At 32.2% G+C, this 19191-nt stretch overlaps 3 protein-coding genes and 1 pseudogene across 3 annotated transcripts; 2 read left to right on the top strand and 2 right to left on the bottom strand.

The window, feature by feature from the left end:
• The first annotated feature begins 5516 nt into the window (after window positions 1-5516).
• Window positions 5517-7550, top strand: ATPMEPCRB (Plant invertase/pectin methylesterase inhibitor superfamily). The gene is made up of 2 exons (XM_007050920.3): window positions 5517-6553; window positions 6672-7550. Exons 1-2 carry the CDS (start codon window positions 5557-5559, stop codon window positions 7361-7363), a joined length of 1689 nt encoding a protein of 562 aa, XP_007050982.3. The 5' UTR covers window positions 5517-5556; the 3' UTR covers window positions 7364-7550.
• A 2000-nt stretch (window positions 7551-9550) lies between these two features.
• LOC18613596 (Plant invertase/pectin methylesterase inhibitor superfamily protein) lies at window positions 9551-10098 on the bottom strand. Its single transcript, XM_007050919.3, has one exon. The coding sequence runs from the start codon at window positions 10096-10098 to the stop codon at window positions 9553-9555; it is 546 nt and encodes a 181-aa protein (XP_007050981.3). The 3' UTR covers window positions 9551-9552.
• Window positions 10099-10607: 509 nt separating this feature from the next.
• On the top strand, window positions 10608-11843 carry LOC18613595 (plastid division protein PDV1 pseudogene; annotated as a pseudogene).
• A 3177-nt stretch (window positions 11844-15020) lies between these two features.
• LOC18613594 (RING-H2 finger protein ATL5) lies at window positions 15021-16274 on the bottom strand. Its single transcript, XM_007050917.3, is given in 2 exon segments — window positions 15021-15514; window positions 15517-16274. Coding segments are annotated over 2 exon segments (750 nt in total). The 5' UTR covers window positions 16118-16274; the 3' UTR covers window positions 15021-15365.
• Between the last annotated feature and the right edge of the window lie 2917 nt (window positions 16275-19191).

The raw sequence follows: 19191 nt of genomic DNA, 5'->3' as shown, positions 1-19191 counted from the left end.
AAACTTTTAAGCTAGAAGCCTGGCCCAACCCATAAATAAATACTTTCAATTTTAATGGGTAAAGATTACTTCTAATGGCCTTTGGATTGTTTTTGATACGTCTCAACAAGATTTTTAATTTATACAACCAAATTTATATAATTGATAATTATTTTAATTATAATTTAACCGATATGTGATAACTTCGTAGACATGCTTATAAAATTTAAAATATCCAGAAATTAATGTATAAATTGATTTTCTTCAAAGTTTGACTCAAATAATTAATACTAGAATTACCAAACAAGGATTAGCTGGGATCTCATTTGTGCGAGTATATCCCTTTAGATCCTGATTTGAACTTGCAATTGTCAAAGCAGAAATTCCAATTTCTAATCATCAAAAAAATTTTGACAAATTTTTTTCAATAAAAGAATTGTATTTCCCTTCTTAATTTCATTCATTCTTAATTATAACAATAAGCATCATGCACACATCTAGTGTAGGTAGTATCGGGTCCTTAAATTATTAATTAATGTCTGGAACCAGTATTTTTAGGGTAAGTAATAGTTGTGCATTATCTTATAAGTACGACTTCATGCATCTGTTAAGCAACATACATAGTACAAACGAGCATATGTATTAATGCAGTCGAATATTTTTTAAAACATATTATCTTATTGTCAATTTGAAATTTTTGTTGGATTCTAATTTTTGATATATATATATATATATATATATATATAATAAAAATAACAAACTGAATTCACAAACTTAAATGGACAACCCTGCACACCGTTAAATAGACCTGTCAAAATGGGTTTAACCCATCAGATCAGTTCATTTTTTATTAAATATGAGATGGATTGAATTTAAAAATTTAAGTTCATATTAAAATCAAACCTAAATGGGCTTGTCTATCTAATCAGTGGGCTAGGGTGGGTGGGCCAAAAGAAAAAAAAATTAATAATTTTATATATTTAACTATATAAAATTAATAATTTAGTTATCAATGATATTACTTATTTTATATATTTTAATGTCTTTAATTTTTAATTATCAAATTAATAATTATAGTTTAGATTAAAACCTATTATCTCTATTTTTTATGTCAATGAATATTAAATGATAAATTGATAATAATTCAAACTTTGAGATATCATTGCAGTCTAAATAAAATTTAAATATTTTGCTTGAGGATTAGGATTGAGGAAGATATAAATCAGTTTTGAAGTTTCTATTATTTGGTTATATACTTATATTTATGGAATGGTAGTTAGTGTTAAAGATTTAAACTTTATTTATGTAATTTATTTGTTTATTTGTATTTGGTGTAATTTATTTGTTTGTAACATATTTTTATTATTCAATTTATGGATTAAATCATAAAATAATTTTATTAATAAAAAATTTATTAGGTAAAATTATAAAAATAATTAAAAAAAAAAATAACTTGATCCAATCAGACTCATGAGTTAGTAAGAGGTGAGTTGAGTTGAAATTTTGATGATCTATGTAAAAAATGAACTGACTTAATCTAACTCATATTTTTTTAATCAACAAAGGCTTGAGCCGAGTTGAGCCGAGCCAGCCCATATTGATAGCTCTACCGTTAAAATCTCAACAATTTCACTACTCACTCTTGCAAGGTATCTAAGAGCTTCTTTATATCATGTTAGGTTGCCAAGATGAAGTTAGAAATTTTTTATTGTGGGACCAAAAGATATATAATATATAATAAAATAAAAATAAAACTAGTTAAAAATAATAAATATCAATATAAAAATCATATTGATAGATAAAGGGAAATTTTTTATTTTAAAAAATAAAAGATAATAATGTTTATAATTTTCTATCATGTATGTAATCATATTTAGATAAAAAATTAAAGAGATAAATAATAGTAAAAAGTTGACAAAGAAATATATCAATGTAGGGGCCCAAATTTTGGAGGAATCAAAATAGAAATTTACCTTTCATTGTGAGTGAAAAAACACGATAAATTATGGGATTTACAATAGCTAATGGGGGCGAAGGCCCCATCATGCCCCCACCCTAATCCAGTCAAAGATGAGTATAATAACCCAACTGGTGGAGTTCCAAACTAAGTTTTGTATGATTGACTAATTATCTTCCTCATCCTCATGATTAGAAGTACAGTAATTTTTTTCGTTATTACTTAAAGGTCAGAACTTAGAATTGAGAAAGTAGACTTAGGGACCATACGACTTCAAGAAAGTGGCATTTTCCTTCTATCATTTTTTTTTTGTGCGTCATTTTCCAGCTGTGATATTCTACGTGCAGACAATAGGGAAAAATACTTTACTTAAAACGCATAAACAAGTAAAGAACTGTGACTGTATGGTAAGTCGGTGTGGTTGGATACAGAACTGGAGATCAACAGCCACGACCGGTCACGAAGGCTCAATAATTTTAAAAATTTAAAGTCAAATATTAAAATGGAATCATTTTTATTAAAATTAAAAAAATTATATAATTAAATTCATATTTTTAATTTGATATATTTAAATATTTATTACAAAGTGTCAAAAATATTTCACTACTATAATTATTTTATATTTTTAAATAGTTAATATAAAATCAACAATAAAATTTTTTAATTCAAATAAGTTAACTATCACATAAAATAAAAATAATATAATAATATAATATAAATTTTAAATTAAAATAAAAAATCTTCAAAAATTAAAATAATAATACTTAATTGTTGAATACTTATTGTAATTCATAAATGAAACTTACAATAGCATAACAGATTTTTTAAGTATTTTTTAGAAGAAAATTGAAGTTAAAGAAAGAAAAAGCAAATGAGAGAAGAAAATTTAAAAGTGGATATTATAAATTGAAAAAAATAGTTTTATGGATAGAAAATAAAATAACCGTTGAAAATTATTAAATATATTTTACTATTAGTTGATTGGAGAAAAAAGAAATAAGTGAGAAAAAATAACTATTGGAGATATTTAAATATATATTATCGTTAGTTGATTGAAAATAGAAGAAATAATTAAAAACAAATAACATTTTATAAATTGAAAAGTGATAAAAAATTGAGATTTCTAATTAAGTACATAATTAGAGAAGTAAGAGAATATATTATTTTATTTATTTTATTTTATTTTTAATCTTTTATATATTTTTAATAAAAAATAAGATAATTAGTTCATAATTAATAAAGATGTAAAAGTGAAAAAAAATAAATATTTATTATATATAAAAAATATTTAAATATTTTTAATATAATTAATTATATTATTATAAAAATATATAAAAAATTTTAAATTTGAGACCTAAAGCACTTGCTTAATGACTTTACCCAAACGCCGACTCTGCCAATGGCTGCGACACGCGAAAACTTCTTGCCATGAAACTAAAGCACCGCCAGCCTGTTTGGGTGTTCCAAAATTTCAAACATCCAACTGCACCAACTTTTCCTAAAATTTAAATAATGGATTAATAATATTCCTCAAAATAAAAATAATGAGTTAATGCCTTTAAGTAATACAAGTTTGAATTCAAACTTTCTCCCTCTGAAATAAAAGTAAGTATAATTTAAGATCTTGACTTTTTAATGCTAATCCAAATTCCCTCCTAACTATCATATATTAAATTTCTCATTAATCTTTCCATACTTAAGCTTTCTTCTTGTCTTATATGGAAAATGTGCTTCCTTAATTATTACTAATTAGGATCACTTTATTTTGACACAAGTTGAAGCATTGATAAATATCTAAATGTAGGTTGCGGACGCTTCGTTAATTCTGCAGCACATGTTTGCGCACAGAACTCCAACGTCTTTCAACAAGTATTAGGCATGCGAATTCCGATCTGTTTTTTCGTTTATTCAAAACCCACTTGTAAAAGTCTTAAAATTTAAATGAATTGGAAGGCTTGCTTGGTTATGGTCTATGGAAGGGTTTGGCAACTTGGCGTCGACTTTCTCATTACAGTTTCATTTTTCAAATGGGCAACATTTTATTCTGCAGTCTGCAACGCGTATTCTAGTCAAATCTAGAGCATACTTGCAATATTTTATATATGCTAAGTAATTAACTACTAACAAAGCAAACACCGCTGACATCTTTAAGATAAACTATAAATTTACCTTTTATGGAGGCTAGGTTAATCATCAATTCTAGCTCCCAGGATAACGATAGGTACGTGATAAACTAGTGGCGGCTCATGATATTATAAATACATACTTAATTTACGCTTAAACAAAGTGAGATCATAAGTCAATGGATGCTATGTTCTTGCTTGTTTGACTTGGCTGATGACATATACGAATTGGATTTCCTTTTAGTTTTTGCTTTTTCTTGTCATCAGCCAATCAGCAATTCACCACACTAGTTTTCATGACTTTGATGGTTAAATCAAAAACATACGTAGGACTACCATCTTTTTGAGCGTGTTGACTAGGGTGTTCTAGCTTTTTATTTTCCAAGAAACCAAACTATCATGGCTGGCAAATCCAATCCCAAATCCACCGACAATTAGCTAAACCCATTCTTGGGCAAAGATAGTGAGAACTTTAGGACATCTCGACAAAATGTTTGGGCTAAGGTTGACGTACTTTCTAGACTTTGCAAATTGAGATCACCAAATCACCTAAAACTTAAAGTATTTTAGCTTTAAGACCATTGGGAATTAGAGTCATTAAATGATGAAACGTGGCCAAGGTTGCCGGGCGCTTGTTTTATGGTTCACCTTGTTGAATGATCTTATGTTACATCACTTAAGTTTTTGGAATTTTAATGATCTTATTTCAAGTTAGATTTCTTCATTTGTTAATTAATTTTAAATTAAATGATTTGTACACTCATTTATTTCGACTCTATACGTGAGAAGAAATTTGTAGTCTCATTTATTTCGATTGTTAGTACTTACTCTACACATGAAAAGAGATATTGAGTGATGTTATATATATACCATATTAATTATATTTTAATTTTTAATGATCTTATATTTAAGTTGAATCTTTCTATCTATTATCTTTAAGTTGGATGCTTAATACAATAAAACAAACTCCTCAACATCACTAGCTAGCTACCCAATTTAGGTGATATAAAATCCATCTTCAATTAGTTTTAACTTTGTTATATTTGGTTTTCATCAACACATAGGGTTAGTGGTGAAAGATTAGGCTAAAGCTCATAAACATTTTACACGACCAAGCATGCACCGATGGAAAATTCCAATGGAATTAGGCAAAAGTAGGACATTACCCGCACCAAGAATAAAATTGTATGTTTTGGTAGTAGGTATATTGAAATATCGCGTAACAGTTCGCTTGGCTTCCCCGATCATGGATTAGAATTTAGGACATCATGCTCGAGAAGAACGACGCGTTTTTATTAAAGTCTTAGCAGTTGACTTTAAGTTGTAAATGAATTAATGGTTTACCCTCTAAAATTCCCAGACATAAGAGACAGTATTTTACTCCATGTCATGCTAGAGGTAGAATCTACCTACTTTCTCCCCATTATATAAACCTAATCCACTAACACGAATCCTCCAATATCAGCTGATCAGCTCTCCTTTGTTAAAAAAAAAGCTATGGCTTCCAAGCTCTGCTCTCTTCTTGCAATGTCTCTCTTCATTCTTCTCCCTTTATTCATCTCTCCTTCTCTTGCAGATGCTCCCCCATCTGATCCTGTCTCACCAGGAACCATTTGCAAGTCCACCCCAGACCCTTCCTATTGCAGATCTGTGCTCCCTAATCAAACCACCAATGTCTACAACTATGGTCGATTCTCTGTTCGCAAATCTCTGTCACAGTCTCGAAAATTCCTCAAACTAGTTGATAAGTATCTAACAGAATACCGATCCTCGTTATCAACATCTGCAATTCGTGCTTTAGAGGATTGCCACTTTCTAGCTGGCCTGAACATGGATTTTCTGTTGAGCTCCTTCGAAACTGTCAATGCCACTAGTAAAATTCTGTCCCCCGTGGAAGCTGAGGACATACAAACCTTGCTTAGTGCTATTTTAACTAACCAGCAGACCTGTTTGGACGGTATACAATCTACTGCTTCAGCTTGGAGCATAAGGAACGGCCTCGCGGTTCCTATGACAAATGACACAAAACTCTACAGTGTGTCTCTGGCTCTTTTTACAAAGGGCTGGGTTCCTAAGAGGAAGAAAAAGGCCGCATGGCAGCCTAGTAGCAAGCAGCTAGCATTCAAACATGGGCGTTTGCTTCTGAAAATGTCGAGCCGTACACGATCAATTTATGAGACCGTAAGCAGAAGAAAGCTTCTTCAGACGACTGATGCTGATGAGGTCTTGGTGAGTAACATTGTGACGGTGAGTCAGGACGGGAGCGGAAATTTCACTACCATTAACGATGCTATATCTGCAGCTCCCAACAACACCAAAGGTGTAAATGGTTACTTCTTGATTTACATCACTGCCGGTGTTTACCAAGAGTACATTTCCATCGCTAAGAACAAAAAATACTTGATGATGGTCGGGGATGGTATCAATCAGACAATTATCACCGGAAACCGTAGCGTTGTTGATGGGTGGACAACATTTAACTCCGCAACTTTTGGTGAGTTTTAATTCAAGAACCATTTAAGTAACTACATGTGAACTGCACAAATTTTCACATCTTCTTGTCTGACAAATATGAGCCTAATTAATCTGACAAATTTTGTTTAATATTACAGCTGTGGTGGCTCCAAATTTTGTTGCGGTAAACATAACTTTTCAGAACACAGCCGGTGCAATCAAGCATCAGGCCGTAGCAGTTCGAAATGGGGGTGATTTGTCAGCATTCTATAGCTGCAGTTTCGAAGGATTCCAAGATACTTTGTATACTCATTCCCTAAGGCAGTTTTATAGAGAATGTGACATCTACGGTACTGTTGATTTTATATTTGGAAACGCAGCCGTTGTTTTCCAGAACTGCAACATATATCCTCGACTCCCAATGAGTGGACAATTTAATGCCATCACTGCACAGGGCCGAACCGATCCTAACCAGAACACAGGCACATCGATTCATGACTGCAATATCGTGGCTGCTGATGATCTGGCCTCGAGCAATACCGCCTTTCAAACGTATCTAGGGAGACCTTGGAAAGAGTATTCGAGGACTGTATACATGCAGAATTACATGGGAAGTTTGATAAATCCTGCTGGTTGGAAGGAATGGGATGGAACTTTTGCCCTGAGTACATTATACTATGCCGAGTATGACAACAGAGGACCTGGATCCAACACTTCCAGTAGGGTCTCGTGGTCTGGTTACCATGTGATTAATGCTACCGATGCTGCTAATTTTACTGTGTCTAGCTTTTTGTTGGGAGACGACTGGTTACCAAATTCGGGAGTGCCTTACACTGCAAGCTTATTATGAGCAACTAATCAACAGATGAAGTTACGTTCTTTCATTTTTTTTGTTTGGTCATTGTTTTTCTGATGTAATAAGCGCGTAAATACCGGACCTATCCAAGTTTACAGCTTGGTATTTATCGATATTGAATGTTAATTGATATTGATACTTCCAATTGTTAATTGAAAAAAGCCGTAAGGCTATTCACCTACTCATTCATGCTATATCTAACGTCTTCCCACGTTGATTGAACAGGACAAAAACGCTGGAGTCTTTGTGCTGGCCACTAAACTGCGAGCTAATTGGATAGTTACCTATAACTGACTGGGGGAAATTATTAATATTTAAAAGACAAAAACCTCCATATGAGAAGTATTTTTTTTCTCACATACATGTTTATAATTTCATCGAATATGCCAATTGATGGCAATTTTTGTACTTAATTTGACATGAATTTTTTAAAACAATTAACTTTGATCACGTGGTGTGAACATGCCACATGCAAGATGTATTGTAACATAACAAATGAGAGAGCATGGACTTATCATATAATTAAGGTTGACTGACTTGGAAAGTCGAATTAGATAATCAATAATTTTTAACAATTAAATGATTAAAATATTAATTTTTATAAATATTAGTGATCAAAATGTGATTTTTTAAAAATTGAATGAGTAAAACAAAAATTTTCAAAAAAATAAATTAAGCGATTACCCAAATATCTTCATATTGGAAAATGACAAGTTTCCTTGATAAATCCACCAGGCAACAAAAAGGAAGTTCCTTGGAGGAACTCCAACTAACATTAAAATTGTCCAGGTCATTAGATAGAGTTGCCCCTGCAGACCTGTGTTAGTTATCCATTCCAATCATCTATAATTGCTTTTTTTTTTTTCCTTTTGTTTGTTTTTGAACAAATAATTGGTATTACAACTTACTTTGGAAGGAACAAGTTCAAGGATTTATTAGAAAACGTAATATGCATTTTAAGGTCACTGCGAAAAGAAGAAATTTCATTTTAAATGGACGCGACAACGTGTTTGTTCCCCATCTCTCTTTAGGAATTAAAAATAAATTTTCGATCCCCATATTGGTCGATGTACTCCATAAGCTTTATAGGACTATTCCATCTTCGATATATATAGGTTCGCCACCAAATGGCTAACCAAATGTTAGAAAAGTACTCTGTAACCTAATATTTATTATTATCAAGAAAATTGTTTTGGATCTGTCTTGGCCAATAGCAAGCTAGCCTCCTGCATGCAGTGGTTTCTCCGTTCTTAGTAAAGATTCTTATCATCTTAATTTGCCTCTGAGGCAACAAACTTAGGCTTTGCTGGATAGGGTTGAAAAGTGGGAGGATGGAAGGGGATGGGGGAAAATTTGAAAGAAAATGATTTTTATCAGTGTTTGGTTAGAGAGAAAAGTAAGAGGAAACAAGTTAAGAGAGCTTATCATTTTTCATCCTTATTCATAAAACCAAATTATTGCAAATTGAAAATATTAAAGAATTGAGAGAGAACTGTACTGAATCAAGTGTAACATATTAACAAGCTTGTCGATAATTTTTTAAATTGTATCTTTTTACCTTAACTTACAAAAAAAATATAATTTTCATTTTTTTTCCTTTCTTTTTTCAATTAGACCAAGCAATGGACAAAATTATTTTTTCGTCCAATGATCTTCCATCTTTCCTACCAAGCATTCCAATGATAAGAAAAAATTGTATATTTTCTATCTTTTCGCTTTTTTCCTCATTTTTTATCCATTCTACCATGCCTCTGAAGAAGAAATATAAATTTAAGCTCAAATTAATTAGAAAACTTAACGCAATTATACATTAACTATTTTGTTCTGTACTTGGATGATGCCAATATATGCCACAGAATGTTTAAATACACAGCAAAACTTACCGTTAGTAGTTTTCACCTAAATAATTACAATAATATTGGTACAGAGTCCAAGAGCAAGCAACGATGTCCAATTGTCTTCTGCCCCAAGAACCGGTATTTTCATTGCTTAATTATATCCTTGCAATAGCATTAACGTCTCATTTCCACAATTACATGAAACTTGCGAGCAAGGCAGCATCTTAATCGATGCACCAGATTTTTAGCACGGTTAATTTGATTGCAGAAATTATTATGAGCTAATAAAAGTAGTACAAACTAATTAAGAGTAATTAATAGCAGCAAATGAAGCTTGGGGTTACATCACTTTGTAGCCAAAAGATTGACGATGTCCAAGGCATTGCTACAAAGCTTGAGAAAAATGTTGTTCCTGCTAAACAGCTCCAATTCGTTACCGGGGCTTTGCTTGAGCCCAGACTCACAAGTGATTGCATCGGTAATGGCAGCTTCCAACCAGACTTTCGCATCTTTGTAAGCCTTTGATACCAGGGCTGCCAGGGAGTCATCAAGCTGCTGTGTCGCGGATAAGTAATTTTCCGAGCAATCCTGGAAGTTCTGCTCGACGGTAGGTTCCAAATTTGAACCATCGAGTATCTTCTTGATGTAGACGGATGTGTCTGAGCCATTGTTGGAAGCGACCTTGAGTGCTATCAAGGCAAGGGCAGCTAGGTCAGCGTCTTGGCTGGCATGTTCAGCCTCAAGGCTTGAGATACAGAGATCCTTGTATCTCGCCCTTTGACAGGCTTCAGCAATTAAGTTGTTTTTACCAGCAGCATTTAGTGAGGGCAATAAAGAGAGGCAAAGGGAGAAAGAAAAAAGCAAGGCAACACTAATGATGATAGGCTTCATAGTTTTCTCCTCTAGTTTCTGGCTTTCTGTCCCGGAATTTGGAATTTTTGGAAGGAATATTGATCTTAGATTGCGTTTTAAACGATGAAGAGAAAAAATGTGGGATGGTAACTTCTTGTTCAAAAAAACGTTTAGTACCTACCTTCGTACAACAGTGTGTCTAAAAATGGCGGGATATTAAACAGATTCAGGAAAGAGCATCGACCGCTAACCCAAGACAGATGCGCTTAGCCACTCGTAAATGAAGTTGTTTGTGAGGTTGAATAAACACGTACTACAAGGTAAATTCAATGGCTTCACATCCATGAAGGTTTAATTTGAGACTATTAACAAATTGAAAATACTGGTTTTATATGCCCTATTTTAGACACGATTTTTTCCTTTTTTGGAAAGGCAAGAATAAGATTTCATTACTGTAAATTCCTTTACAAAAACTACCGGCCCTGGGGTAGTGAGCAAGTAACTCGTAACAGGGGACAAGTAACCCCTATTAAAACTGTTACCTGTGAAAGAAAAAAGAACCACGAGCAATTTATCCCTGGTTGCTAATGGGATCAGCTTCCTATAACAATACAAAGACTCCCATTCAAAACAAAAAAGGACAAGGAGTCAAATTAGACTTAATCGCACTGCAACCCAGTCACTATTTTCTACACAAAACCAAAAATCAATTTAGACTAGTAACATAGGGGATTGCCTCATTGCCTTAAAGAGTCAGCAGTGCTACGCTTTTTTGGATGGATTGACCCAGTGATATTTGAAAAGCTCGAAATCTTGTCTAAATCTGATGCTAAAATGGCATACTACTATAGAAATGAAATGGGATATGGAGATCGAGGAAATCGAGGCAGTTCAGGAGAAAATCTGAGACTTACACAACAAGCTCAGCGACGCCATTCACTCGATTTCTCGAGCTCACTTCCTTAACTCCATGAAAGCCCTCGGAAAATCCCACAACAACGACGTCGTAGGCGACGATAACCGGAACGACTTCGTTTTCGTGAAGGACTTTCGAATCGACGATGGTGACTCCGCCATTCAAAAGGTCAACAGTCTGAATGCTAGCAGAACCGCTCTCGAGAATCTCGAAGACCAGCTCGAAATTTTCCACACGGTACACACACAGCAGCGGGCTGAGAGAGATGCTTCCATTGCACGATTAGAACAAAGCCGGATAATTCTTGCATTGAGATTGGCTGAGCACCATCGTAAGATGTACAAAGTAATTGATGAAGCTCTAGCTTTTGTGTGAGCTGTACATGATGTTAGCCGTTTTGTTTCACCTGAAAACCTTTACAGTTCACCAGTTAGTCCATCTGGCCGGGGGAGAATCTTATGTCAACATGGAGGGAAGCGCTCTAATATGCTAACCAAAGTTGTTGTTTCTGGTTTCAACTTTGCAAAGCAATCCCTGAAATTTGATTATATTGGTGGGATACGAAGCAATACAGCTTTATTCGCGGTTTAACATGATAGCAATGCTGCATCTGCATCAGATTGCTTATACAGAGCATCCAGAGAAACAAAAAGATAACATCAACAGGCACAGAAATGTGAGAAAGAATTCTCAACTAGAAGGGCCTTCATCCTATGGTCGTTTGAACCACTTGGATGTGTTTTCGGCCCAGGGCATGTTAGCAAAGAATTGGTCCTTTTATTTATATACTGTCCTAGTTGGAGCTGTTGTCAAAATGCTGATTGACCTCGTTGATATTGTTGTTGAGGCATATCCTTGTAAGAAATGATAGTGAAGCAGGTAGTCAGTTTACGGAGTATTATCTTTTCCTTACCTCCACAATTTTGTGTATATCCCCATTACTAATTGATGCTTTGTATGTGTTTGCATGCCTGATCTTACTCTCTCAAAAAATGGCATACTACTATATATTAAAAAAAAGGAAAAAACTTTGTTGAAACACTTACGGTAGCGCATACATATTGGGCTTTCCTCGCGTGTTGTTAGGCTAAACTCTAGGCTAGCATTTCAATGCCCTAAAACCAACTCAACTCCATACCGGCCCACCCCATCCGGAAAAGAAAAAACTCCGTCAATATCAATAAGAGGCAAATAGCTTTTATGATTTCAATTATAAGGTAAAATTCAAAAACCACCTTCCAATCATTTTAAAAGAACACTTTGATTTTTTTTTATTTTAAAATAATTTTTTTGTCCACTATTAATAGTATTAATCACTGTTAAAAATTCAATCTAATATTACATAGATATTTTAAACACAAATACCTTTTTTTATAAAAAAATATGTCATATCTTTCCTCTTTCAAAAACCTTAATAAAAAAAATAAAGGAATTTTGATATGCTTCCTTCAAATTTTCATTTTTTTCATTTCGATCCACCTGAAGAATTTTATAACAGTCAACACTTATTTTTGAATTCCTTTTTTCTTCTTGTAACTGAAGAATTTTCTCTTCTCATTTTGCATTTTGTTAATTTTTTCTTTTTCTCACAACTTTAGTTTTTTTTTTAAATCATTGTATTCTTATAGGACGAAGTTACATAGTGTTGTTACAAGTTTTGCACAACAACCTACAACCCACCTTACTATTTGTGTCAATACAAAAAACCAATACCATCACAATTAAATGATTGTCAAACTTAAATCTAACAACAATATACATAATATCACTCATCAATAAGACCACCTATTATCTAAACTTTTAAATTTTCTGCAATATCAACAAGGCCTCTTTCCACCAATATAAAAAATTCTATCAAATTTCAAAAATTACAAAAATTGAATCTCACGCACAAAAAAAACTTACAATAAGATCATATAAATCTGTCATCCACCCATAGACAAATCAAACCCGCTACCCAAATACTAGTGAAAGAGACAAAACCCACTAGTGTTTGGATTTAACAAATCACAACTTTAGTTTTTTTAACTAAAGGAATTTTGATTTGGAAGGAAAAAATAAATATTTTTTGCTATTTGAGAAGGAGAAGATTCATTAACATCAATCCCATGGAAGCCACATCAAGGTCTTTCATTTCTTTTCTTTTCTTATTTTTTTTAGTTTTTTTTTTATGTTCAAAATCCTATTTTTAATAATTAATTATTTTTTTCTTTTCAAGATTTTTGGAAGAAGATGAGTAGATTTTTGTTTTCAAAAATAATATGCTTAAATTGAAAAAAAATTATAAAAAAGTTATTTGTGTCTTAAAATATTTATGTGATATTGAGTTTTAATTTTTTTTAAAGTGTTGACTAACAATGTTAATAGTTAAAGGATCAAAAATGTTATTTTAAAATAAACTTTTAAAATGTCTTTTTAAAGTGATTAAAGAGAAAATTTGGATTTTACCCTTCAATTCTTCTTTTTAAAAAATTTTAATCTCTTTTAGAAAAAAACAATATTATTAAATCAATATGTAACTTAACTAATGAAGCAGAGGAATTTCTTTCGATAATGGAGTCTGGGTGACTTAGGATCATAACTCATAACAAGACGTATAAATTGTAAAAAAGGATAAAAAGATACGAAATGTGTAAATTATGCTAGTATAACTTGATTTCTTTTTCTATAAATATAAATTATAATTTCTTTTAATGACTTGTGATCACTTTTAGATTTGTTGTTTTCATATTAATTGATATTTATATTAATATTTAAAAATTAAATGTCAAGTTTAGTGTCATAAGTCCAATGAAGCCAATAAAAATTATTAAAAAAAATTAATGAACGAAGGATTTTAATGACTATCCCTGTATACACTACAAAATATAATTAATGTCTTCTTATTTCTTGATCTCAGATATTGAACTTACCTTTCTAGCCTTAACGCAAAAGACATAACAATACAAGTCACAGTAATAATATTAGTCTAAAATGATTTAAATGTCAAAACAACCTAAATCCTAGTACGACTTCAACACAAAAGTTTGCCTCTTTTACATTTTCTCTCTCTCTTAGATATTTATGTTTTATCTTTCAATTTTCGATGTGCGTGTCTGCAAAGTAAACTTTAAAAAAATAGGGGTGTCTATGCCCATTTGCTAGATATAGAAAAGCCTTTTTAATAATTTCTCAGTTCTCTTTATTATATAATAAATTCATAAAAAATATTTTAATCTGTGAGTGAACACGGCTCAAACTTATTGTTCATGAGTTACGCAATCTTCTCTGACGAATGCTCAAAGTCAATCCTTTCGTTCGATAAAAGTTAAGTCGAGTTCACTTTTGTAATATTCAATTTCGAGTGATTCATAAATTTTTTAAAATTTTAATAACATAGATATACATATTTAAGTAAAACATAATATTTATTTTATCTATTTTAAATTTTTATTTCAAACTTGAGTTTGAATTGATTTTCAAAATTTACTATATAAATTAATAATAATTAACCTAGATCAAGTTAAACTCGAATAACTCGATTATTTTTTGAATTGAACTCAATAAAAATAAAAAAAAATTCAATCTCGAATTTATTGATGGGGACGAACTCAAACTTGACTCTGTATCAGCTCACCTCAGACTCGTTTGCACATGTAATAATATGGGAGTATAAAATATCTAGAAAAGTGAATTTAAATGGCTAAATCCATCCACAAAAATAAAAAGGTTACTCTAGGATTTAAGATGGGCCTGAATTTCTTTGTGCGTTGACATTTTTAAAAATGCTAATCTATTAATAATAAAAAAAATTGATCTTATATAAAAAATTCATATACCCTATAAGAAGAGAAATTAAGTAAGCATGTATAGTATTCCTTTATGATTAATCAATATTCGGTCACTTTGCAGCTAAAAGGTGTTTCGTTACGCATCTCATAGTGAAACTTGGGTTGACAATTGGAATTAGTTAGCGTGTTAATTCGTCTAAAGTTTCGTACAACAAATAAAAATGTTGCTATAAGTCAAAATCTTACATTTTGTTATAATTATCTTTAAATAAAACTTTAATCTTTAAACTTTATGTTTTACTTTTTAATTATATTTCAAAATTACTGGTACTATTTACCGTTACATCTGAAAAATCACCCTATAGATTTGTTACTTTTCAGCCAAAGTACTCGCTTCATTTTCAGCCCAGATTGAACTGCGGTTGCACATCGAACAAAAGTGTACAGGTTCACAGCTAGAGCTGCTCAAACTGTGTAATGATTGCAACGTTTACAAAATCAAAACGCCCGATGTCCTCAAGAACTGCGTCTTTTCTACCGGCAAGTCTTGTTTCTTTCCTCTCTTACCAGAGATACCAGAATATGCATTTTTTGTGTACATTTTTTTTTTTTAGATTTTACTACTCCTGTCCTACCCAAATCTTCTTCAGACTCAGAATCCGATTACCCGAACCCGAACCCGCATCCGCAACACTCGTTAATCTGTCTTCTCCAGTGGCGACCTCTACAAGAATTCCCAGCCCTACTAGCTCCGATGTTTTCATGGGGTCTCCGGCTTCAATGACGACGGCGAAGACGAAGAAGACGAAGCAGCCGCTGAAGAGCTATTCATTTCAATATCTTCTCTTGGAGGCTCTGAACTGGTTGCTTCAGCCACCGGAAAAACGGTCTGGTCTAATGTTTTAGGTGGATTGACCAGAGTATCAGCTTGGACCGGAGCTCTGCAGAGTGGACAGTTAGAGTGACTATAAAACCACATGTCGATGCAATCAACGTGGAAGGTGTGATTACACTTAGGCAAAACGCGGGCTTCCTCGTCGTTCTCGAACTCGGCCAAGCAAACGGCGCATTCAAGTGGAGGGAAATGATTGGCTTTGGCGGAGTAAATAAAAGTAGGGATCGTTTTAATGACAGAAGGATCCAAACCTTTGGGAGCAACGGTGGTCGGAGTAGCAGTGGAAATGGAGAGCAAGTGCTGAGCACGACGGCGGATGTAACGGAGACGGCGGTTGCGGAACAAGATACGAGTGTAGTTGTGGAAGCAAAGTATGACAAGTAATGCTACGAAGAGAACGATGCCTGTGCAGAGCATTACTTTGCCATTAACAGCATAATTAATGTGTTTCCTGGGTAAGTCTGTGTAGTCATCCATGAAAGATAGAGAAAGAAATTAAGGGTATGGGAGAAATGAGAAAGAGAGAGTGGTTGGCAAGGGATTTATCGGTGAGAAGCGAGAGAAGAAGGAAAGGGAAAGGAAGAGGAAGGTTCCTATTTGACGAGTTTGATGGGTTTGGATTTCTTTGTCTTTGATTTTCGGCTTTGACGAGTAAAAATGGTAAACCTGGCGGGCTTTTATTATTCCATCAGCTGCCAGTTATCCTGAATGTATATCCCGTTAAGCCCGGGTAGGTGAATTTACTTGCAGCCCGTACACTTTTTTTGGAAAAAGGTGAACTCTTTTTTATTTACATTAATAGGAATATTAAAAAAAATTACTATTAAAAAAATTATAAAAAATAACCTTATTATCCATTTCAAGAATACTAAGAAAATTAATGTTAGAGGAAATTGTAAGAAACCAACTTTACTGTCCATTTTAGAAATAGTAATTATTTTTAACCAATTTTAGTTATAATATGAAAAAATACCCTTAAAACTATTTTAAACAAATTTAATGTTCTCAAATTTTCTCTCCTGCCATTCATTTGCTTTGCTCCTTATTCTGTTGTGCTATCTATTTTTTTCTCTTCGTCATCCAACTTTTTTTAATTTTACCATGATCATTATCTTTTTGTCTATCTCTCGTCATCTCGTCGTCGATCCACATATAAGAGTATGACATGAAAGGTAACAATATAATTTTTAGTTTATTGGCTTACATTCATAGAACCCTCACTTTATCTATCTATCGCCATCTCATCATCAATCTACATACCAAAAAGTATGGCATGTTAAGTAACAATGGGTTATTGGGTGTTAAGTTTTTTCAGTGATTCAAATCTGGTAGAACATGCTTTAACATGTAACAAAGTGATTCATGTCTTGACATATAACATTAGTAGGAAGAAGGAAGCTTTAGCATGTAATATATGGTAATAAAGCTTTGACCTTTGCATATAACATCTAGTGGTAAAGCTTTAAACTTGACATATAACATCTCGTTGTGAAGTTTTGACCTTGGCATGTAACATTTGGTGGTGAAGCTTTGACCTTAGCATTTAACATCTAGTGCTGAAGCTTTGGCCTTGATATGTAACATCTAGTGCTGAAGTTTTAATGTTACTTAATTTTTTTGAGCATGATGTGTAACAATAACATTTTTTAAACAAGTAACTTTTTTGTATTTCACTACAATATAAATTCTTGGAGTTAAAGCATGTAACAATTTTTTTTCAACTGTAACAACATTTTTTGAACCTGATGTGTCATAGCAACACTTTTTAAATGTAATTTGGTCTCTATCTTTGTATTTCAATATGATATAAACTCTTGGAGTTAAATACCTTCATGATAGAGATAAAAATTAAAAAAAAAATTGACACGGAAAGGAAGATGTATTGAAAAATTATTCAATGTCAACATTATTCCTGGGGTGAAATGGCTAGGATGAAATTGATTTAGACAAAAAGATACTATTCAAAATCCTCAAATTTGGATAATTAGCTGTTACATTATTTTATTTGTTACATTTCCTATAATCATAAAAAAGATTCAACACCAAATGTTACATGTCAAGGTTAAAGCTTCAACAACATATATTACACACTAAAACTTCATTCTTTCTACTGATGTTACATGCCAATGCATGAATCATTTTGTTATACGCTAAGGTATGTTCTATCAGACTTGAATCATTGAAAAAACTTAGTATTCATAAACTCAAGAATCCGTTGTTACGCATTATCTTATGCTTTTTAGTTTGTAGATCAATGATGAGATAACGAGAAATAAATAGAGAAAGGGTTTTGTGAATGCAAATCAATAAACATAAGAATATATTTTTATCTTTCATGTCATGCTCTTTGATCATATGACAAGATGATGAGAGATAAACATAATGATAGTAATGGTAGTCAAATTAGAGAAAGTAGGATGATGAGAGAGAAAAATGAAAGCATAGCAGAACGAGGAGCAAAGTAGATGAATGGCGGAAGAAAAATTTTGGGAGTACTTGAATATAAAGAAATTCATTAAGAGTAATTTTGTTCAAAAATCTTTTTTTTTGATTAAAAATAATTAAAATTAAAAAAAAAATATTTTTTAAAATACTTTATCTTTAAAGACTAAAAAAAAATTGTCCCTTACTATTGCTACTCTTTCACCGAAAATAAGTATGTAACGGCGAGAAGGAGAGCGTAAGCTCTCAATAGCTGTCTACTTAAATTTAAGGGTAACATTAAATTTTAAACCTCTTGTGTGAGCTCAAGGAATTACTATTACTACTTCCTTCTTACTTTAACCGAAGGTAAGTACGTAAGGATAATAAGGCAGAGCATAGGTTCTAAAAAGTTGATTACTTAAATAACACGGCAATGTTAAATTTTGAACCACTTGTGTGAGCTCAAGAAAATTACTATTATTACTTCTTTCTTGCTTTATTCGAAGATTTGTACGTAACGATGAGAAGGCAGACCCTAGGCTCTAAAAAGTTGTCTACTTAAATAGCAGGGTAACGTTAAATTTTGAACCTTTTGCGTGAGCCCAAGAAAATTACTATTACTACTTCTTTCTTGCTTTACCCGAAGTTAAATTTTGAACCTCTTGTGTAAGCTCAGGAAAATTACTATTACTACTTTGTTGCTGTATCCAAAGATAAGTACGTATATTTATTACGTTACAATATTTTTCTAAAAAGTACAGGATTTTTAGATCTTCATTGTTTTGGATTTAGAAAAAAAATAGGGTTTTCATAGAACTACTCCAATTAAAAGAAATGGGAAAATGGTAGAGAAATAAAAAAAAATTATTTATAATTTTGGTACCAATAGACTACTAGTTAATTTGGATTTTAGTTTTTTCATATGATTATATTGGCTAATCAAATCATATATCACGTAAATAAAAAATGATAATTGATATTAAATCTAATGATGGTTATATATTTATTAAGCTAGATTTTTTTAAATATAATAAAAAATAAAATACAAAACTTTTCTAAGACTTATGACCCAAAAAAAAAGGAGAAAAATAACACTGCTCACGACGCTCCTAAGTGCTAAAGGCACA

Source organism: Theobroma cacao, chromosome 1 (genome assembly GCF_053813885.1).
Source record: "Theobroma cacao isolate CCN51 chromosome 1, ASM5381388v1, whole genome shotgun sequence".
In the NCBI taxonomy this organism is placed as follows: domain Eukaryota; kingdom Viridiplantae; phylum Streptophyta; class Magnoliopsida; order Malvales; family Malvaceae; genus Theobroma; species Theobroma cacao.
Note: the sequence above shows the minus strand (reverse complement) of the source record. Positions and strands in the feature narration are given on the sequence as shown.